Consider the following 25,201-nt stretch of genomic DNA (forward strand, 5'->3'; position numbering starts at 1 on the left):
TACGTTGGTTAGTAACTTTTTTAATAAATAGATGATCAATAATTTACTTTACCGGTCACTGATTGCTTGACTATTGTCTGTTTATTAAAAAATACTTTCCGTTCTTTTTTGTCATTTAGTAAACTTCACTATTTTAATAAAATATTCGAAAAATTACTGATCATTTACTTTGATATGATATGAAATTGATTGAAATTTATATGAAATTATTGCCATTATCTAACATATAATTTCAAAAGAGACTTTGTAGATAAGTATTTTTGGTTGGGAACTGTTGGGAAAGTTTCAATGACGACGATTCGATTTTTTTTTTCGATTCAAATAAATTTAATAAAAAAACAAATGAATATTACAAATACTGAGCGAATCCGGGTAAAACAACTAGTTTAATATAATATAGACTCGCGTGTTTTCGGCTTAAAAATCATTTCATTGTACTTAATAGTACAGTATAACGTCATATGTCAAATTACAAACCAACTGTCGAAATATGTAGACTAACTTAAAGTATTGACAGTTAATAAGTAAATACCGACCAATCGACTTTTTCATTGTATATAACTAATCATTTATTATAATAACTGACCGTTTATTTTATTTAGTCACCAACCTAACTTAACTATTCATTGTAATTACTGACCGTTTTTAACTCTTAAGAATATGATTTCAATTATTTTACATTATTTTACGGCTTTGAATTCATAATATATACGTAGTCGAGTCCATTACATATTTTTTTCGGTGATATTTTTCAGATTGAGAATATCTGAAAATGTGATCAAACATATAAAGTTCACGATTATACATACGTACATATAATGTATACAAGAGTGATAAAAAATATATTAAACGAAATTACACCCTTATTTTGGCGTTGATAACTTCGTATATCTACATATGTACAATGTATATAGGAAGCCTCCCCTAACTTCTTTCAAGAGGCATCAGGTTATAAATTACGTAATTCGTTTACGGTGCATTAGCGCAACGGGAGCTCGGATGCAATTGGATGCACTATTCGCCCACTAGAAGCGACTGCACCTAATTGCGGATCATTTTTCTATATGAAATCCTTCGCATTATTAACTGGGATATTTTAAGCACGGTGGCTTTTACTACAATATATAATTTGAATGGAATAGTTTTTAAAATTGAAATAAAATGCAGTTGCAACCCTGCATCTGAAATGCGTAAATGACGTACCGACCGTTCCTCGTTATTATTATTACTATTATATATTATATTATATTATTATTCTCGTCTTTGATAATGGCGAATCGAAGAGCGAACCTTTTCATGGGAATTATGACGTGCATTCATAAGCGTCATGTGCCATTGTGCGTTTGCGTTCATTATTGTGAACTTTCCAAAGGCACAAAGGTTTTCAAACATCCTTTTTTAGCATTCGTAATTGTAGAAGCGGTACCCATCTGTCGTACCGTAATGTCTCTTATGCGGATGCTTACCATTTTCCAGGGATTCTCATTTGAGAAATTCGAACACTCGAATTCGAAAACTCTCATACAAAATCACGCATACATATGTACATATGTATTTTGTATACAAATTTTGTTATTTCAAAATCTTTGTTGTAAATCAGTTTTTATGTGATGATAAAAAGGTATAAAATTCGCAGTCTTTTGCCATTCACTGCTGGATGGAGGCGTCTCCAACACACTTCCATTCGTCTCTGTTTTGAGCAGGGTTCCGAACCGTTATCTTTTTCTTTCCGGTTCAAGTAAAAAATATAAATCGGTCAGTTCCGGTTCTTGTTCCGGAAAAATATTTACACAAAAAAATGATTTGTGCTCCAGGTCGATAGTTTCCTATCAAAGTTTGCTTATTTGTCTAATTTCAGTTTTGAAACGGTTCCTACCAAATTAGCCACTTACCCACATTTGTCAACATTGTTAACAACAATTTTATTTCAAACTAATGTTGTGCCCGTTGATTTCAACGGGTGCCTTCGGAAAGTAAATTAAAGTGAATTAAATTCGGAAAGTTATATATAAATATAGTGTAAGGTAATTTATAGGCGCACGCGCTTATTAATAGTAAAATGTCGAGTGGCTCATTAAACGCTCGTCGTTCGCCCACGTCGAAATGATGAATGAATGTGTGTGTGAGTCTTCATGAATGTGTTTGTGTGTACGCTCCCGTGCATCTGAAGCTGACGACACACGACCCAAGTCAAGCGCTCAATATCAGGAGCACATGTCAGACGTGCAGGTCGTCACGCACATCCCTATGATAACGTATACTCCTGGTACTCTAAGAATTGTTTTTTTGAAATCTTCATTTTCATCAATGAACTCGCACATACATACATACAAACATGAAACATCGCGTCCATTTTTATACAAATTATTAATATTAATAATATTTTTATAAATTTATTTATGTATAATTTATTTATGTACAAATATTCAAAGTTGGCCATAGGTAATCCCGTAATGATACCATGATAAAAAAAAATTGTTAAATAAATATAAATATGTATGTACATAATTCGTAATTTATCATTTAAAAAAATTTATACAATATAATTCATAATTCATCAATATAAAAATTAAATGTCTTTTATGGTAGTTCGAATTGTGATATAAAAAACGCTTTATTATATAATATAATATACATTTACGTATATTAAATAAAAAAGCACTTTACTGTGAGCTTTATTGAGTTAGTATATGTACATATGTAAGTCATAGGAATTCCTGAGAATGAAATCATTCAACGTCGTTTCAATACAGTCGTCGAAAATGACCGTGCAGACGTTAGTTATATTGATTGTTGACTAAATATGACCCATTCGAGTCGAGACCCAATCGAACGTTGATGGCTCGAGTTAATGGCGACCGAGAGCTGTTCTCGAGCACCTAGCTCGATGTTTATAATAAACACAATAACCGGAAAAATACAATAGCTCGAGTGAATGAGTACCTGGCTTACGTTTCAATTATGTACGGAGTGAGCGGGAAATCGAGGAGAAAATGCGGAAAATCCCACTCGAGTGGTTTGCTGAATTTTCGTACAATAGACATGACCTAACTTTAGGATACTTGAAATACGTATTCGTTTGACTTTAAATACGTTAAATATTTATTTCCGGAAAATTTGATTTGAATACCTTATGTTAAATTTTTTATCGAAATTTATACTATAGTTAGGTCAGTCATTATTCATTATTGGTTGTATTTGAAACTGAAATTGTTTATATTTGTGCTTTTGTGTTTTTTCTTCGAAATCATATTGCTTACAATTTATCTGAATACTAGTGGTGCCACCCGGCATCGCTCAGTTCCACTTTTGACGATCTCTTCCATTTTATCATGGATATAATAAAAGTAACTTTAAAAAGAAATGTAGTCTAGTAGTGAGAATACCGTTGAACCATGAAAAAAATCTTCATTTGTTTTTTTATTAAATTTATTTGAATAGAAAAAAATTAACATTATTTAAAGATCAACGAATCACAAACCTCTTTGACCAATTCAGCAAATCATACACATATGTATGTATACATATATGTATACTAGGAAGGCCGTACAGGTAAACCCCAATGCGCCTTCTTGGCCAATTCCAAACAATGCAGCATTTTTATTACATAAGTCGCTGAATTACGAGACACTCAAAAACTCGAAATTAACGAGACATCTATGAATTTTAAACTTGTACATAAATTTTATTGTACATCAATCATACTCATAAAATAGTGACATAGTAGGTAGGATGGTTTTTAGCCAATTTAATGGAGGAACCGTTTCAAAATTTTCAAACTCTGATAGGAAACGATCGACTTGGAGTCACAAATATTCAAGTCTGACCAGCAGTATTACAGATAATATACTCAGAATAAATTCTTTTCAATCGAGGTCAACTTACGAGATTGAACCCAGGTGCCTCTCGGTGCTAGGCAAAAGCCCAACCACCGATCCATGCTTCTGGCTATCAGAAACGACGCTGTCAACAGCCAATCAGAAACAAATTACAGACGCCGTTTCGGTTTTATATATGTATAAGACTAGTGTAGTGTCCGTTGATATTTCAATGGGTGGTTTTGGAAAGAAATTGATATTTAAACCACATCCGAGGCTGTTATCGCTAGTAATTTCAGTATGCATTGCCCTTTTTTGGCCAACTCGCATCTACCCCTCACCCCCATTCCCCGCGCTTACCTCTCATTCCATCCCCACACACTCGCCCGACTATCGTACGGCATGGACGTGCTCTTGGTTTCCTACTGGGATAGGCGTATCCTTATGTCATTGTTTATTCGCATAATCTTATTATTTTGACGAGTTTCTCCAACATTTCTTCAAATATGGGAATCAACGTTATCGATCATTGTCAAACCTATGTATGTATGCCAATACAAGGATAAAATATCACTGAAAATACTCCAATGGGTAATTACGTTTTTCCAAGTATGCGAAGGCATAGATTAAATGTGCTAGCGTTTTTTTTGCATATGCAAAACTACATATCAATAAAAACTCGTGCCGCGTACCACTCTGTTTGAACCATTATGAAGTTCTAATAATTATAATATTTATTTTTTGAAATCCCCATGCAAAAAAAAAAATATGCATACATCCCTTCCGCCTTTGTATATATTTTGAAAGATTATAGCTACATTAAAATCAATTTAAATGTAAAAATAATATTTTTAATGAAATTCAATTTTATATACATACATATATGTATGTATGTAGGTATGTGATTGCTTAATTGTGTGTCCGCTATGCAAATCCACAGTTTTTAATTTCAGACTGCCAATTTTGGTATACTATTTGGTATTCTAAATTTGACCCTATCCTACAGAATGTTCTGAGAATGTGTTCTATTTTATTCAGTTTTTTCAAATTTTAGGCAACACCGGGAAATTTGAATATTTTTTTAATAAAATTAAAATTAGACCACAAATTATTTTGTGTATCTTGATATGCTTTGTTCATCCACATTGTAGATACTCCTTATAGATTGTACTAAAGAATATTTGTCACAGCCTGCAAACATTTGCCGTATCGAACCCTTAAATGATATTTTAGCACACGTAGAGTTCAAAAAAGAGACGGAACATGGGGTCGGGTGGTTGCAAATCACCAATTAAAACCGATTCAACGATTAACAATTCGCCTCTGCTTATTATTAATGTAATTTTAAACTGAAAATAATAACAGCCACAGTGTGCCTCAACAAATTAGTACGATTTAATCGGACTTAACCCTCTTCCGTGCACCGTTGATACTGTTTATTGCTCGGGGGAAATTTCTCGATTGTTTGTGTCTCATGCAGCTGATGTCGGTAAAAAGTGCAGCTCGAGACGAGGTGGTGACTGATGCTAAACTGATGTATCCAGTTCACACAATCCATGGGAGGATCATAGTGAAATTTTACCATTGTAAAGTTACCGGAGTGATTATAATTCGTCAAGGTCTGTATGTAATCCGGATTCTGTTTGAGCATTGTAAACGCGCCTAAAATTATTCTAATCATATGCAAATGACAGATGAGTTAACAATTCGACAGAATGCAATTATTTCAATTTAATTCTTCTATATAAACAATGGTGATCATTTGCTCTAATGAACATACGTTTTAGAAAATAGTCTATAGTGATATATGTACCTACGTTGTATATTTGATTCAAATTATTTGTGTCATATTTTTTTTGTGCATCAGAATTTGATTTTTATATTTCGTTTTTGTACTATACAAAGATACGTTTGTTAGTCATGCTCTTATGGTTATAAATTAAATATATTTCTGGACAATGCAAATCCAGATAGAAAAAAATCATAACAATAAAATGTAATATGAAATACGTCTATTATTGTTGATACAACAATAAAGGTACTTCTACTTTTACACACGAGTTCTAATATAAATACATATACATACTTAATTAAATTTGTATCTAATTTGATTTTGAATTACAATTCATTTTTATTGTAAGAATATCATTGAAATGAGATAATAATGTAACAAGATATTTATCTACATATAATATACGTAATGTATGTAATCTTTAATTTTTGCTTTAAATCTATAATTTTTACTTTATTTTTACAAGGTTTCTATTAATAACATTTTGGTTGAAATGTCTTATAAACTGATATGATGCAATTTAATTGTTAAAATATAATTTCGTGAAATTATCCGAATGACTTAATATCTAGATCAATTAGACAAGCATTTACATACATATTTACCCCCCTTTAAATCATTAATCATTACCAATATCATTTTCATATATACCGTATGCTATAGTCGAGGTGTATTACCAGTAATATATTTTGACTAGTTAATCATATGACGTAGTTATTTTATAGACACAATGGATTTAAAATCTAACTGGTCAGAATTAGTAAATGTAAATTCTGTTCTTTGTTGTATTCTGTTTCTTACATCTACTTTTTGAATATGATTCATAGAGTCTAGGCTTTCAATGCGTTCTGATTTTCATGTATTCTATCCATAGTACTGCTTTACATGAAAACACTAATCGACAAATGACGACTTTTTTTTTGGTTCAGAGACGAGATATGACTTTTCTTATAAATCTATGCCCAGTGAACACGAATCTGGTAATAAAAAATGTTGATTGGCTCGATATTCGGAGATTTTTCGTGTCGAACAGTGTAATTAGAGTCGGAAAGTCAAATTTTTGTTTTGAACAAATTTTTATGATTATCTTAATATGAAATTATTTTCCGCAGTTCGTAAAAGTAAGTAATATCATATAAGCATTGTTGAATCCTAAATCATTATGTAAAAAAAATCTGAACTGTCAGAGCCATATATAAAGCAATATACATACATATAAATATATATGTAATTACAGGCGAAACTGTATTTTCGCCTGTAGAAATATATTATACATATATCGACTAATTAATTTGTATTTGAATATGATTTATATAAAAAGCCAGATAAAATAAATAATTACAACTAGTAATACACTTCGACGGTAACATACATATGTATGTATACATTTATTATGTTTTAAAAAGTTTTAATGTTCTTTATATGCTCACTTATTACAGTACAATCCCAAAAAAATATACATTTTTCTAGATAAGCATTTGAAAAATTGATTGTGAAATGCTTTTTATTGTTCATAATATATGTATATATGTAAGGTCTATTTAATAGTTACTAATCTAGTGATCATTTTTCATTTCACAATTTTTTTTTTGATAGTATTATCTTATTTTAATTTACAGAAATTATAAGAAAAAAGCTCAAAATCCTACAATATTTAATATTGAAAATAATATTGATAACTATTTCTTACATGTTTACATTATAATCGTTTATATTAACAATTTGAATATATATTTTTTTATATATGTTTAAATATGGAGTTATAATCTAATTTGGTCAGTTTTTAAAGAAGTGCATATTTGTATGTACATATGTACATATGTTTATGTATACCCCAAAAATCTATTAATTGGTATATTTTTTTACTCGAATTTTCCGCATACTTTTGATTTGATTAAATAATTACATATTATCTGTTTGTATGTTAAAATATTAGGATTTCAACTTTTCAAATGAGTATGTATGTAATTTACTATTGAATAATCATATTTACACGTCATCGCAAGCTGCAAGTAAAACTCTCCCATAACACATTTCCATCGGCGCGCGGCGGCTTCCGTCAAAGTCCGATTTATGGTTAGAATATTTTTTTTATATTTGTATCAAAATTCTTAGTTTTATGACCGCTCATGTCTTATTCTCGTCCGTCGTCAGGTCGTAGGTCGGATATTTATTCTTTTATCGCGTCCAGATGATTTTCTTTCTGCGGAATCTGTGGGCCGGGCTCGCACATGCGATATATGCTCTCTTTGGACCGCGATGATTTCGTATGAAAACAAAAATTTTTCAACACTTCAAAGCCTGCCGACCCCTGTCAGACGTTACTAAACGTTTTTACGACTAAAGTGAACAATCTCATCAGCGTGTGAGCTAGCGAGAAACAATATTTCACAGTGTGGCACCTCATGAAAACAGTCTTTTCCTCATAAAACTTGCTACGAAAATTTTCCGGTGAAAAACTCACAAACAAACATTTCAAAATGTTTAAAATATATGCTAACTTTTATTTTTAACAATTCAACATTAAAATGAAATCATTTTATGATCGAATCCTTTTAATTTAGTTGCTATGTTGACTGCTTCAAATCATATTCGGCTATGACCTTTATTTATCTTGTATGGCTAAAAATGGTATTATGTATATGATAAAAAAAGCCTGTATTTAAATGGTCAATTAGTATTATAAATGGTTTGTATCCATTGATCAGTCAATAAGTTAAATGATCTGTAATTAATTTAAATAACCAGTCATTTATATAAAAAGGTATTTAAATTAAATAGTCACTTGCTTAAAAGAAGGACACTCACACGAACAGTTTCATGATGTCTCTTTAAGATGATCGTAAAACATGAAAACAGAAATCAAATCACTGTACGATTTGACAATTTGAAAGTTTAAAAAAAACATGCACGGAAATACCAAAATTAGTCTTAGTCAAATAGAACAGTGGTGTTTAGACTATTCCGAGATACCAGAATCAGAGAATTTAGCATATGTGGTGTCTCACAATGTAAAATATGGTTTTTATTAACCGTTTAATGTTTTTACTGACCACATTTATGAATATTCTTATTTACTAAATTTTTATTTACTTACTGACCATTTTTGTATATAGTAACTGACCAAATTTGTTGCCATAAAAAAACAAATAGAAATTTTCAAATCGGGCAATTAAAAAGACTCAAATAATTTCGAATTATCATACTTTTTTGTATTTTTCATGTTATTAAAAAAAAATCAAGCTGAATATTTTTAAACATAAATAAATTAAATTAAATAATATGAGACAGCATATTGTTTTTGTATTCGCTTTTTCATACATATGTACATATTGTATACTATACAAAGAGATTGATTAAGTTACGTATGCTTTAAAAATTACTCCCGTGGGTTGTATCCATAAGGCAGAATTTAAAATTTTGCACCTGTACATTTAAATTTTCTATTTATTTAATACCAAGTTTAAAATGCATGAAAGAGTTTACATTTTCTGATTTTTTTCCGATGATAAGCATCGCTCACGTAACACTTGTTCAGCAATAACAGTAATGATTTTTTGATGTATGTTTAACATATGTCTGGTGACGTCATTACTTTACCGATCTACACTAGGCCAGGATGTACATATATTATGAAATGAATCGGCCTCGTTATTTGACGCGAGGTATACCCAGACCGGATCAGAGGGAGGCAAGAGTGCACGCTGCATTTGTGCATCGTTTTGCTCCCCGTCCACAAGAAGTGCCAGTTTATTTTTCAGTTGTCGAGTGTTTCAGCTTTCAGCGATCCCTCCTCCTGCCCCCCCCGCCACCCCCCTGACTTGTAGAGTGCGGCTCTCGTCGGCTAATGATCTAATTAGACCCCTCTCCTCCATTCAGAGTTTCCCTATAGCCAAACAAGCCCTCGACGGAGCCGGGGAGTGCAAGGGCGGAGGCAATTCAAAAGGAACAAAGATGCGGGAAAAAAGCGAATTACCCCCGCGTAACTGGGAACCCCTTTTGTGTGGCCGGAGGGCTTTTGTTTAAAGACAAAAACAGCTCTGAGCTAGACTTGCTCCAATGGGATGGCTGATGCCTTAGCTGGCCGTTCGCCATTGGCTGTCGTCACGACCACTAGCGAACGTCGTCATTACGTACACGACGTTTGTTACACCCGTATTGATAAATGATAAATCAAATTAAATATATTAAAAACACTCCTCCAAATATTGGTTACTTTTTCGCAATTTGAATTTTTTTTCTTGTTTGACATGCGATGCATTTTCCGACGCATTTTCACCCAAGCGAATACTAGTTAATTCAAATACATCTAATATCTAGTCTAATATATAATTTCGAAAGAGACTTTGTATATAGCTATGTAAGGTTTGGGTGGGAGCATTGAAAACAAATCAAATTTTCTATGACGATGATATCTTTTTTATAAGATAAGTTTTCTTTATAAGAAAGAGTATGGGTACTACCCATATCTCTATCCTACTCCTTTCCTTTTGGGCATGCTTGGGTATAATTCCCTTGAACTTCGGAGAAACTTCTCGTTAATTCGTTTCGTTCTCCAGCTATTGCGTGGTAATACATCATGCCCGTTGTTGCTGGAACAGTTGGGACTTTATGTCCCTAATAATTATGTGCGTGGTAGACATCATCATTTGATGGTTGTACCTGCTGCTCGCACAGTTCTTTTTCGAATGGCTCCTATTCCAAGAGCTATTCGACTTCTCAATGAAATCGTTGCTGCTGTCCCTGAATGTAATATTTTCCACCTTGGGGAGCGTAGATTATCGGATATTATCTTAACATATTTATCTGGTAACCTGCGCTCATCATTACTTTCTTAATTTGAATGTGATGAATGAGTGGAATCTTAATCTACTCTCTTCCATTTGGGCCTCGCTGTGATTTTATTTTTTATTCATATTTTGTTTTATTTTATTTTACTTTTTCTTTCTCCTTTGTATATTTTTATATACTATTTTAATTTTGTTCAGTGTAAACAAAGAATGGGATTTATGGATTTAATTTTTAATTTTTACACTTTTGTTATTTTTTTTTCTCTCTGAATGATGTATTATTTTCCTTTTGTTACTTTTTTTTTATTATTTTATTTTACCATGTTTTCTGCTTTTGCTTTTTTCCTTTATTTACAGTTTACTTGTTTTTATATCATGTTTTTATATCTTTTTCAAATGTAGGCCATTGTGGCGCATTAGGTTCTTCCTGTAATGCCACAATGGTCCAAAACTATTAAATAAATAAATAAATATCGATACTGTCGAATATTATTTTTATTCGATTCAAATAAATTTAATAAAAAAACAAATGAATGCTTTCTATTAGATTAGCCATGTTTAAGCTGTTTATATTACAAATACTGAGCGAAGCCGGGTAAAACCACTAGTCTATAATATATAATTTCGAAAGAGACTTTGTATGTAACTATGTAAGATTTGGGTGGGAGCATCAAATACAAATCAAAGTTTATATGACGATGATATCGATATTGTCGAATATTATTTTTTTTCGATTCAAATAAATTTAATAAAAAAACATATAAAATAAAACTATTCAAATAAATTTAATAAATGTTTACCCATACTTAAGCTGTTTATATTACAAATACCCACCGAAGTCGGGTAAAACCAATAGTCTAATATATAATATTGAAAGAGACTTTGTATGTAACTATGTAAGATTTGGGTATAAATAAATTTAAATAAAATAAAACTATTCAAACAAATTTGAATAAAATAAAACTATTTAAATAAATTTAATGAAATGTTTACTATTAGATTAGCCATGTTTAAGTAGTTTATAATACAAATACCGAGCGAAGCTGGGTAAAACCACTAGCATTATACATATACACATAGCGATAAATTATTCAACTTATTCCGAAAAAAAATCACTTCGTCTGTGTTTTTGATTTTTAGCCTATCTATAACTCGAAATATATCAGTTTATTACCGTATTTCATCGATTATAAGATGCATGTTTTATTTTATGTTTTTCGTTTCTCTGAATTAAGGGTACGTCCAGCGGCGGTTTATCATACATTTAAAATAAGCGCTCGCTTGGGGCCCCCGAATATTGGGGACCCCAAAATGGGCCTTTGCTACCAAAATTTACAACTTAGAAATACGTTCATAGTATTTCAAAATAGTACCTATTTTATTCCAAGAACTGTTAGTGTTAAATCCTAATGAAAACCATATACTGAAAAGCATTGTAAAAAACGGTGATATCATTTTGCGCCTGGGGCCCCCCATTTACTTGATCCGCCACTGGGTACGTCTTATTTATTAAAAAAAAAAACAGAAACAATATTTTTTCTAAACATTGACACCAATAAAGTTTCTACACATTTATTGATCCAATATATGAGTCGTTGTATTTTAAAGTGGCTTAAGTCCAATTTTCAGTTCCAAAAACACTATTTCTGTTAATTCACAAATTGTTATCAATTATTTTGATTTAATTTGTCTAGAATTTTGGAAAAGCAGAATAAACGTATACAGGACACCAGTATTTATAAATATTGTTACATAAAACATAAAACATAAAACATTATATTTAATGTTTTGCTAAATATTTCTCGAAATGAAGAAAAATGTGGACTTTTGCCACTTTCAAATATATGTACTAACCCGACCATGGGTGCCACTACAGGTTGCTCTCGAACACAATTTTTTTTTAGTATATTTTTTCTATTGTTTTGCCTCCCTCTTGGGTGTACTACTATTTTATTGGATAATCAATTGAGAATATTGCTTTATTAATTTTTAAATATATTATGTTTACAATACATTTTAAGTCTATTTTAATAGCTATTGATCCAGTGATCAATAGCTATTAAATAGAATGTATCTATTTTATACATTTTTTGTTAGTATTATAATTTGTAAGGCAATACATTAAATGGCCAGTATTTTAATCAATTTCGGTAAGTATATGTCAGTTTTCGGCCAGTACTTTATTAACAAATTATAATTATTAAATATCAGTATAAATAACAAGCGGACAGTATAAATATAATAAAAATCTGACGTACATTCGCCAGAACAAATAGCAATGCCTGTTGGATGGAATTGTCTATCAAGATCGTACCAACCGTGTGTTGATACCAACCAAAAAGTAATACTGGCCATTTGTCAACATAAAACTTACCATTTGACATGAATACTGACCATTTTATATCAATACTGACTTTTTATTATTTATATTGAACGATGGATACTGGTCGTTTAATATAAATACTGAATTTTCATATTTAAATACTGACAAAAATAGACTAAAAGAATTACCAGTAAAATACAAGCTTATGTATAATAACGTATTTTAATGTACATATGTAACTGCAGTGCTGTCATACAGCGGGTTTTCGAGGGTTTCTAAAAATCCATTGAAAAAACTTGTTAAAAAAGTTTCCGGAAACCCCTTGTTTCAATTATAAAATTTCCATAATTTATGTTAAAAATGCATTACAGCTTCGACTTCGAAATATTTAAAACCAATGAATTTATAATTCGAATGCAATCTACCTTAAGCAGCATTTTTCATCAAATTTCGGTAATAATAAACGAAAAATTCTGAAACACATTACTTTTTCTTATGTATGTATAATATTTACACCATTGATGTATAATACACTAGATCCGCCCTCACGGCTTATACTGGTCTCCCTTTTGGCGCATGCAAAATACATGGCGCATGCACAGTTTCTCTCGGTAGGTAGGTAGGTACCGCTGCGTCGTAGGGAAAAAAACCATTTTTTAGTAAAACCCCTAGTTAAACCCCCCGCATCCCTCAGTCAGTGAAGACAAGATCTCCGACCAAAATCACACGTCAGAGCCCATCTATGTGTATTATTCATCAATGATTTATACTAATAGTGGTATATTTCGGGGAAAAAATTCCCCTGCGGCGCTTATAATCATATTCCATAAAAATAAGCCGTCCAATTGTTCTATTTTAACTACGACATCTATATTTCTGATATTTCTTATTAATTTCGTACAAATTCAATTAATATTGAAAAAAAATTCTATTGGTGCTTTTTTAATTATTTTATTATAATATATATTTTGGTCCTCCGCAAATATGTATATGTATAATATATTTGCAAAAAAATTGTATTATATTTTTGGAAACGCTTTGTTTTGAAATTGGGGAGACAGCACTGTATTGTAAGTGTTTATGGCAGAATAGGAATAAAATACATTCGGTGTTGTGAAACTCTTGAAATGGTTTTCTTTTCATAGTTCGTGTAGATGAGATGCAGATGGCGCATCGTTCGCTCTTGACTCTGCTGCTTGGTGAGGGTTTTTGCAACGTCGTGGTCAAAGACCCGATGCAAAATCGAGGGTGTATGTCGGCATGGTCACGTCCCGCGTTTATGGTGTTCGCCTGTGTACAAAATACGATTTTCTCTGCGCCAATCTAAATGCATGGCGCCCCCGAGCACCACCTGGTGCAACTGAAACTCAAATCGCAATTCTCACGCGGCCGCCGCATGAATAACAAAACGACACCTGTGTTTTTTGAACCACGTGCATATATAATATATATATATAATATATTATAATATCTACTCCGATAGTATTGAATTCGTACTTTTTATAGACCGGGGATATGGTCATGAATTTATTTATGTAGAACTCACATTGTTTAGGTATTGCTTTTGTTACTATTGTATAGTATGCCAAATAGGTTATATTTGGCAAGGCGAATTTTAGTGTAAAGTCCCCTTCAGAAAACTGAGGAACCAACCCTTCATTAATTCTAATTGATTTATTTTAAATATAGCATTTTCCTAATAATTTTCCGAATCATATATGTATGTATGTATGTATGTTAACAGATTTTTGTAGGTATATATAAGTTGTTATATTAGAACAAGGATGGATCCAGGATTTTTTCTAGGGGGGGGGGCGATAAAAAAAATAATGCAATTAATATTTATTCATGATCCAATTAAAATCCAATGAACATAGGTAACACAAAGGACAGCCATTTTGTACGTCGCGACAAAAATATTTTAAAACAATATATAATTTTCAATCGGCAATGAAATTTAGGAGGGGCGATTGCTACCATCGCCCCCCTTCTGGATCCGTCCTTGTTTTTAAAAGTGGTATAAGTCCATTTTTGGAATAAAAAGAGTTAATATTGGTTTTAGTCAAATATAGATATCCTCTTTTTATATTTTAATGACTGTCAATAGTGTACAATATCCTCATAAATGTTATCGCAGGAATGTTTTTATTGAAAGTGGTATAAGTTCATTTGTTATAGCTGAAAAATCGTTTATTTTTATTAATTATTATTGCATAGTAAAATTTAACAAGTTTATAGTGTTAAAAACATTGCCCGAATTGACTACGTTTGCCAATATTTTAAAATTAATTCAGACGCAAACCCTTAAATATCTCAATGTACGAAATATTACTTAAAAATCTCAATGTAATTCAAATATAACGGATCATCCACTTTCAAATATAACGGATCATATTAATATCAATGAATTATCTAATAATACTGTTTCAATATAAAGTTTTAATTCTACGTCCTATGATTTTTAAATTTATTTGTGATGGATTTTAACTCACAATATGGTATCAGAGAGAATCGCTGGCGCTAATGTCGCCCTATATAGTGTTACTTATGACTAGGTTTACTCGTCAGGGCAATTATAAAATAACAATAAACCGTTCCATCGGTGTTCAAAGCAAGAGATCAAAAAAGCTTGTAAAAATATGTTTAAGATATAAACAATAGTGCAATGACGACTAGCCTATACATATTTGTCTATGGCGCGAAAAGTAAAAAAAAATATAGCATTTTCTGTTTTTAAAGATAAAATTGTGGAAATGTACATATATAATATGTAGATACCTACTGATTTTTTTTAAATTTAATTTTAAAAATCTTTAAAAGGATGCGTTAATATTAAAAATTAGTATTGTGCCCGGTGAAATACATATTATTGCATGGGTTATGGTCAGAGATAGGCACATGAGGGTGCCCTATTGTCCATTTATATTGTGAACCTTTTTTTTTTTATTTTGCTCTCTCGCTTTTTAGTTTGCCTTCTGTCCTGGAAAAGCAGTCTCATGCAGAGAAATGTAATAATAATAGAAGGGCCCTTACGAATAAATAATTACTGTCAATTTTACTCGGTACGTCTCGTAGTACGAGTATACTCTTGGTACGAGTATATTCGCACATACACAATGCAATATTTTTGCTCTTTATATTTATACTTACTTCCACCCTACTTTTAGCGAAATTGCAACTGCTTCCAATGTAAACAGTTAAACTATAAACAACTTCTGGCCCGTCAATAGGAGAACTTTCTCTCTGCAAATATTTTTTTATCCTCATTTTGCAAAAACATGTTGAAAGCATTGGATTATATCAGACGTATAATAGGTACATTGGTTAGCATTTTTATTGCGTTCACCCTCCGTGTTGTTTTGTCTCGACGCGCTCTCAGACAGTTCCAATACAACGCAACCGATTATTTATCGAAACTCCACCGAATGACACTAATGAGTCGTATGTGAATGTTTTTCAGGAATCTAGGCATGCCCCAGATTATAAGCGGGAACGGTGTCGCTTTGGACGGTTCACCGGCTAGCTATAAGGAAAATTGCGACAGACTCGATTTCCTCGCCGACAAGCAAAAGAAACAAATATGCGGAATGTCAGAGAAAGTTATGGCCGTATGTAATAAATACAACATGATATTCCATTATCAGAATCTCCTCATCTTGAATAAACATACATGTTAATATTGTTTTTATTGTGTCTTCAGAGTTTATCACACGGAGCTAGAATCGGCATAGAAGAATGCCAACATCAATTCCGGCACAGTCGTTGGAACTGTAGTACTGTGGAAAATTCTACAGATATCTTTGGAGGCGTTATGTCTGTCAGTAAGTTGACAAATTTTGTATTTCATTTAAACAAATTTTATTTTATCTTCAATTTATACCAAGAAGGCCTAACAGGTAACCCCAATGCGCCCTCCTGGCCAGAAACATTGTACATTTGATACAAATATTATTATCATTATACAAAGTACATAAATACAATCCACAGATACCGTTATGGTCAAATTTGTAAATTTACAGCATTTTATACAATTCAGCGAAATTCCATTTTTTTCCAATTCTGAAAACTCGAGATTTTGCGAGAAAATGGGTAAGGTTGCCAATTTTTTGGAACCGATTCAATGAAAATAAGATAAATTGGCAAACTCTGATAGGAAACGATCGACCTGGAGTCACAAATCCAAGGTCTGGCCAATAGAAACCAGTGGTATTTGAACCTGTGACCACTCTTTACAAAGCATTATATGCTAACCACTTGTCTATTCTGCTGGTTATAAGAATTAGATCATGTAAATGTAAATATTAATCTAAGTTATAAACACAATCGAATAATTGCATATTTATAATTATCATATTCATCTTTATCTTTAACTGTGAAATGTGTTTTTTTTATATGTCTGAAAGCGGTCTCCGTGATTTGACAGAATGTTAAATTACAGAAAACGCAAATATCAGAATGCAAAGATCGAAAATCGAAAGATCTTAAGTCGAAAGATCAAAAAAAAATGGTGCATGGTAAACGGTACATACTCACTTAATTTGCGCGAGCAGGATACAACAGGAACAAGAGGAACATGCTTTTCCTCCCGTGTTAATGTGCGCGCGCAGAATACGGGAGGAAAAGCATGTTCCTCTTGTTCCTGTTGTATCCTGCTCGCGCAAATTAAGTGAGTATGTACGTGAGTATGTACCGTTTACCATGCACCATTTTTTTTTGATCTTTCGACTTAAGATCTTTCGATTTTCGATCTTTGCCTTCCGATATTTGCGTTTTCTGTAATTTAACATTCTGTCAAGTCACGTAGACCCGTCTGAAAGCTGTCAAAATTTATATTTATTTTATTTTATTCATCTACATACATATTTATATATTTAACATTTTGGACCATTTTGGCATTACAGGAAGAACCTGATGCGCCACAATGGCCTACATAATAAAATAAAATAAGAGAGGGAAAAAACAAAATTTATTCGTAGCGTTCATTTGTTTGTTTTATTTATTGAATTAAAAAAAATGAATATTTAATGACAGCCAATCAGAAACAATTTTTACACACACACACACAACAAATGTTCTTTGTTTTAGTTAAATGTTCTATCTATATAAATGTTATGTTCACTTAAAGTAATGGCAAAGTGCTCAATGTTATGATTGAAATCATATGTAAATTAATTATTTCCAATGTGAAACTGCGTGTGGTGGTTGGCATGTTGTGTGAAAATTGTTTACATGTTCGTGGAACGACTTTGAGTGATTCGTCTGTCTGGTGCAAGTTACAAGTTTCATAAACAAATGCAACGTATCTTCAACTCGGTGATGATTTAAACCAAACATTTCTTTCTCGGCGTAGCTGTATAATCTATCACCGTTGTGATGAAAAGTATAGAAATTTACTGTGAATCATTTCAATGAATGTTTTTTTTATATATTGCAGATAGCCGGGAAGCGTCTTACATATATGCCGTGTCTTCTGCATCAGTCGCTTGGGCCATTACAAGGTCGTGCGCCAAAGGAGAGCTCAACGATTGCTCTTGCGATAATAGAGTTAGAAAGAAAACGCCTAAAAATTGGCAATGGGGTGGCTGTTCTGAGGTAAAGTACATATATACATATATTCAATATAGTATGTAAATAACAAAGAACTCTTACATATAATTATTTTGCATTTATTACATTCAGGATATTCATTATGGTGAAAAGTTCAGCAGAGAATTCATTGACGCCAGAGAAGATAGGGTAGATTCCGTAGGTCTTATGAATTTGCATAACAATGAAGCTGGTCGACGGGTAATTTCATATTGATTTTCAAAGTATATAGAAGAAGTATTGTGTTTCATTGTTAATGTTTATGTATTTTAGGCTATACGTTCCAGAATGCAAAGGGTTTGTAAATGCCATGGAATGTCTGGATCTTGCTCAGTGAGAGTCTGTTGGCGTAAATTACCAAACTTTCGTATTGTTGGAGAAGCGCTCACTGCTCGTTACGATGGTGCTTCACACGTAAAGGTAATCGAACTAATTTTCAATTAAATTTTTTTTAAAGGTACTCTCAAATATATGTAAATGATATGTTTAAGCAAGGACCCGAACCGTTATTTTTTTCGTTCCGGTTCGGTAAAAAAATTATATATCGGTTCAGTTCCGGTTTTCGGTTCTCTTGTATTTAAATATTAGCAAGTTAATATAAGTACACCCACACCGTCTATACCTCTCTTTATACGGCTTTTTGCTATAGCTTATTGTGATCATATACATAATTAAAATGTCAAAGGAGAATATTTCCTAGCGTGTGCAGCTGGCCGCTGGTGCACTGCGGAATAGAGAGCGGATTCTAATGTAGCTAAAATGCAAACAAAATACATTTTTTTCATTCATACTTAATTGATTGTCTCTAGGCTTACCAACTTTTCATCGGGCCCTGATTTTAGGAACAATAGTGCGACAACAGTTTAGAAAGAATCTAGTAGTTTGTTTTATTCTGGTAGTTAATTTTTACAGGTATAGGTGTATTTACTCTTGCTTTTCCGTTCACAGGTGTTTGAATCGCGCAATTTTGATAGCCAATTTAAATCGGAATCGTTAATAGAATCTTTGATTTTCAATTGTAAAGTATGTGCAACACATTTTATTCCGATGGGAAAAAACAATTCTCAATGGAAGGTACCATATTCGCTTCATAATTAATATTCTGGTTTTCTTCGTCTATTTCGGTTTCTGACAAGTTGACAAATTTGATCATATTAGCTCCATTATCTGTCGTAACAGAGTAAATTTGTTTGATATAGATATTATATTTTTCTAAAAGTTTCTATAACATATTCCTAATATACATTCCTGTATTGTTCATTAATTCTATCATTCCCAAACAGGGTTGCCAGATTTCCAAAATTACAGATCGGGACTTTCACTAAATAAGAAGTTAAGAATTAAATGAAATTATAATATATGTAAATAAGTACATACATATATATGTAGATGAGAACATATAAAAAGTCACTTAATGATCCATAGAAATCACAGTTATTAAAATATATTCGATATAATTACAGGAATTACGTTTTGGTTTAAATGCAAAAAATTATACAATCACAACAGTTTTATTAAAAGTTTTTTCCTAGCTTTTAGCTTGTTTCAAAATATGTTCGCCAACTTTGCTTGATAAAAATTTTCATTAGTCTTTACAATTGTATTAATTCCGCTTCTACAGTTTTTAATAATAATCTATTTTTCTCCTTTAAATATTATTTAAGATTAAATATTCTTTCGCAAAATGCAATGGGATGTAGAATTGAGATGTGGGCCACAATTTTATACAAATTATTGCAAGTGGAATGATCTTTAAAAAATATTATCCATTTCTCATATATTGTTTTTTTCTCGTTTGCTACAATAAAAGTTTGTTAAATAAACAGACATCTTCGTATAGACGGTCAACATTGCAAATAATATTGAATAATTTTGTTAATTCTTCAATTAAATAAAATTCGATTTTTATGTTTGGTTTAAGGACAATACTTTAATGGATTTAAATTTGTCACTTTTGAAGCCAAACCATTTCTTTTTGCATACATTTTTGTACATATACAAATTTTGTTAAGTAGGGATTATCAGAGGCAATGCGGGACTCGGGATTTGTCTCTTGAACTCGGGACAGTCCCGCTCAAATAGGGAAGTCTGGCAACCCTGTTCCCAAATTATATATATATATATATTAATTTTACTTAACCGAAAAAAATATCGGTTCAGTATCAGTTTTCGTTTCGGCAAAAATAACCGTTTTTTTCGGTTTTCGATTCGGGTCCCTGTGTTTAAATAATTAATTTATTAATTTAACTTGAAAATGAAAATTTTCAGGTGGTTGACAGGAAGCGTGGGAAGAAGATGAAAAAACTGCGTCCTTATCATCCTGATATGAAGAAACCAAACAAAACAGATTTAGTTTATCTGGACGATTCACCCGATTACTGTGAATCAAATGAAGCGTTAGTATTTACTTGACGTGCAGAATATGTATTTTTGTGTATTGTAACTTTACTTTCAATTGCTTTTTCAATTACAGAATGGACATTTTGGGTACTCATGGTCGCTTATGCAACCGAACAAGTGCCGGCTCTGATGGATGTCGATTACTCTGCTGCGGTCGAGGCTATCAAACAAGGGTCTTCGACACTGACGAAAAGTGCCAGTGTCGATTCGTCTGGTGCTGCAATGTTGTGTGCGAAACATGCCATTACAAAAAAGAGGAACACATCTGCAATTAAATTCCAACACAGAGGCAAAAATAAATAAATAAAAAAAACAACAACAAATGAAACTTTGAATTTTGTGCCAATTTTATACTTTGTCATATCACAAAAGAAATGTGAATCGGGTGATTTAAGTCGAGGTGTCGCTGTGTAACAATGATTTAAATATATTTAAATTACAAGCTTAAATGATAATTAAATGTGAATATCTACAATTTCCCTATACACAAACTAATATTATATACATACATATATAGTTGTACTTGATTGTTGCACGGTTTCCTTCCACTTCACTTTAACTCATTTAGCATATTTTAAGCGCTAATTTAGTATTGTTTTCTAATACATGTATGTATTTAGTTACAAGTTAGCATGAAATATGCTCATATACATATACTCGTCGATTCACGATCCCCCGCCGTGTCTTCAAGAAGCCACATCTAAACGACTCCGTACCTGATCTCATCGACTCAACTCGCGCACGAACTCTTCTGTGGTTCCTTGCATCCATTTAGGTACATTTCGAGTCTACTTGTTTCTACGGGTAACATAATTTGGGCATACGCATGTGTAGCTTACATGAAAATTGTACTTAAATATACAACAGTATATTGTATTATAAAGTTAGATATTTATTTTGAAAATCTTATATTAATTGTTAAAATAATTTATTATAAATCTAATATACGGTAAATGCTGGCTTTAGAAACCATCCCCGAATATGGGAGAGTCAAATATTCTTTGTAACTTATGTGTTCCTAGTTTTATTTTTGTACATGTTCAATGGTGTGATTCCACCATATTATAAAAACTCAAACGCTGACAGAATTTTTTTAACCCGTGACAAATATTTAATACCTTTCAATATTTCCTGGTATTTCTGGACGTGATAAGTTTTTCGGATACAATTACATGTATGTATACATACATACCTATATACATATATGAATTTATATACATATTATATATTTTTTCTTTATCTTTTGCTCTTTAATAACAAATTACTTCAAAATATGAATTGTTTGAAAACTTTTATGTAAATTATTATATTCTATGATTTATTTGAATAGATTGTGTAATGTACAGTGGCATAGTTGATAACAGAACATGTAGATTAACGATTTACAATTTAAATCAATGTTAATGAAAATTCTTCTAAATTTATAATTATCAATTTTAATAATTATATTCAATTAATTACAACCATTCTGTAATCAAATATTGTAGGCATCAGGAATTTTATACAACTGTTTAGTATTAGACGAAGTGTGTAAAAAAAGTATCTAATTATAATTATTATAATAAAAAGAAAAATTTCGCATTAAAATGTAACAAATGTGATTTAAGTAGGATGATTTAACTTAATTGTATATATTAGTTAAACATTTAATAGAATAATATGGTATACATACATACATACATGTATTATTATAGCAAAAATGTATTATATTAATTTATTTATTAATTATGATTTTCAAGTCCTACCTACCTCATTTTGTATAATATATTTGTTACATTCATATCCAGAATAATATTAAAAACATTATTTTCATATTTTTAAATATGTACTATCATTTCCTTTTAGTATATTTATGTAAAATGAATTTCATCTATAATTTTACACTCTCTAAATAAGTTTAAGGTTTTTCTTTCTTTTTTGAGGAAAGGTATAATTAAATCAAAAATTTTGATTCTTTTATGTAATTAAATTTATTTCTATATCACAAAATACAAAATATCTTATGAAATATTTTTTTAATGTAATTTCCGATCTGAAATTTTAGTATGATAGTTTATGATCCCGAGCAATAGACTATTATCGATATTGTAAATATTCAAAATAGGTTTTAGCGTTAATTATTTGTATTTTTGTATATTTTTAAATCGCGTACTTAATTTCATATTTTTTACAAATCACATAAATCACTTGTTGTTCATAATAGTAATCTAAATATTATTTGTACATTTTTTATCTCATGTAAAAGTCGCATTTAATTATGATATAATGTGAATGTGTAGAAATATTTATGTGCGTATTTCAATTATTAATAACGATTAGCAACGCTTATGTTTGAATTAAATGTGTGGCATTTCATTTCAAAGTTTAGTGTTCATTATTTATTACTGTTTTAATGAAGTAGTATTGAATTGATGTAAAATTATTTGATTAATAAATAAATAAAACTTCAGAATTGTCATGGAATATGTTTATTTGAATTGGCCAGAGAACGACAATACATATATAGGTGATTTTTATTTTCCTAATTAACTAGAATATTTTTGAGCTCGAGTACTGATTTTTCTATTTCCACCATTTCGCACGCTTCGGGGTTGGTGTGTCTGTCGAATACCTTTGCTCCTTCGAACCTTTGTGCGGTGTCTTCCTGAAATACCAGTACTCTTGCGAGCATGATGGCCGTTTTAAGTTTCTCTGTCGATCTGCTTCCGAAGAGAAAGTTAATCCCTTGAACGTGTTTCCATAAAACTCGTTGAACGTGGGCCTCGTTGAAAGCACGTTCTTCAAGTAATTAGATAACAAGGTTCTTCATGGTCGATAATGTGTTTCCTAGTGTATTTTGTCCGTCTGACGGAGTGGCTCGTCGTTTTCTAATAAGCTGATTGTTTGAGGATCTAGCGAGTATCTTGTTCCCTTCATCATCTGCGTCCATCAATTCATCATTCTAAATTCCATATGCATCGCCTTCCACGGTAGATAACTGATTTGTCCTTTCCTCACGGTTGGATAGCAGTATCTCTCTCTCTCTGCGCTATTTCTCCCCGCCATTCGCATTTGATGAAAGATGCACTGCAGAGTTTCGGAATCTCTTCAGGACAAAATGTCCAATACCACCTGACGACCATCGCCGGAATTAAGATACTCAATGTGGTCGAATTCGACCACAATCGTTTGACATTTGCCTGACGGCGCCTGTTGTACTGTTAACCACTTGTACCAATCTTCAACGTTGCACCAGTAATGATACTATTGCCAACTGACAAAAATGATTCTGACCATCTGTCAACAGTTCGGTGATTACTGGTCACAAAGTCACTAAAATCTCAGCCGAAAAGTCCATCATACTAACGATAACTATCATACTAACGAAAACTCGAGTGCCAAATATTCCGCATTCGCGTTTTTCATAGCAAAAATTGTCTTTGTGACCATCGCAATGTGATGAATAATCCAATTACCGACGACTATATTAACCCCGTTGAATATATTTTTTTTTCGATTCAAATAAATTTAATAAAAAAAAACAAATTAATGTTTACTATTAGATTATTTTACCTTAATTAAGTTTTATATATTACAAATACCGAGCGAAGCCAGGTAAAACCGCTAGTATTCTATATAATATAAATTTAATACAATATTTTCCAATAAAAAACTTGAGAAGAAGAGAGTTCCGGTACCTTTTTTTTTCAAAAAAAAGCTATATCTTAATACATACAATTGAATGTCTGTTGTGTGTCTCGTATAGCCGTATAGGCTCCTAAACCACTGAATTGATTAGGATGGAACTTTCAGGATTTGTTGTATGCGTGTCCGGGAAGATTACTATGAAAAAAATCGCCCAAAAACGGGAACGGAAACGGGAATGAGTGTCATTGCAACGCAATAATTTCAAATGTGTCCGCTGCTTGCGTTTTCCCGACAAATTGGAACGGGGCGAAGCCCCATGGGGCGCAGCCTTATGAGGCAAAGCCCTAAACGGCAACTGATCATGGGGGCGAAGCCCTAGACGGCATTTAATCATAGGGGCGCGGAGGGGCGAAGCCCTAAAAGGCATTAACTAAGGGAGGCGAAGCCCTAGACGGCATTCAATCATGGGGGCGCGGAGGGGCGAAGCCCTAATAGGCATTAACTAAGGGGGGCGAAGCCCTAGACGGCATTCAATCATGGGTGCGTGGAGGGGCGAAGCCCTAATAGGCATAAACTAAGGGGGGCAAAGCCCTAGACGGCATTCAATCATGGGTGCGCGGAGGGGCGAAGCCCTAATAGGCATAAACTAATGGGGGCGAAGCCTTAGACGGCATTTAATCATGAGGGCGCGGAGGGGCGAAGCCCTAAAAGGCATTAACTAAGGGGGGCGAAGCCCTAGACGGCATTTAATCATGGGGGCGCGGAGGGGCGAAGCCCTAAAAGGCATTAACTAAGGGGGGCGAAGCCCTAGACGGCATTTAATCATGGGGGCGCGGAGGGGCGAAGCCCTAAAAGGCAACTGATC

At 32.2% G+C, this 25,201-nt stretch overlaps 2 protein-coding genes across 2 annotated transcripts in view; both read left to right on the forward strand.

The window, feature by feature from the left end:
* The window catches only part of LOC143919583 (protein Wnt-4-like), an 86,719-nt gene extending 65,719 nt beyond the window's left edge, over nucleotides 1-21,000 (forward strand). Inside the window, exons 2-8 of the mRNA XM_077441965.1 lie at nucleotides 16,184-16,331; nucleotides 16,424-16,544; nucleotides 18,158-18,315; nucleotides 18,403-18,510; nucleotides 18,583-18,729; nucleotides 20,578-20,705; nucleotides 20,783-21,000. Of these exons, the coding sequence (XP_077298091.1) occupies nucleotides 16,184-16,331; nucleotides 16,424-16,544; nucleotides 18,158-18,315; nucleotides 18,403-18,510; nucleotides 18,583-18,729; nucleotides 20,578-20,705; nucleotides 20,783-20,984 (1,012 nt within the window). The 3' untranslated portion in view covers nucleotides 20,985-21,000. The remainder of the gene's footprint in view (nucleotides 1-16,183; nucleotides 16,332-16,423; nucleotides 16,545-18,157; nucleotides 18,316-18,402; nucleotides 18,511-18,582; nucleotides 18,730-20,577; nucleotides 20,706-20,782) is intronic.
* The window catches only part of LOC143920309 (myogenesis-regulating glycosidase-like), a 950,780-nt gene that overhangs the window by 854,313 nt on the left and 71,266 nt on the right, over nucleotides 1-25,201 (forward strand). The window lies entirely within an intron of this gene.

This window comes from Arctopsyche grandis, chromosome 12 (genome assembly GCF_051622035.1).
Source record: "Arctopsyche grandis isolate Sample6627 chromosome 12, ASM5162203v2, whole genome shotgun sequence".
Lineage (NCBI taxonomy): Eukaryota > Metazoa > Arthropoda > Insecta > Trichoptera > Hydropsychidae > Arctopsyche > Arctopsyche grandis.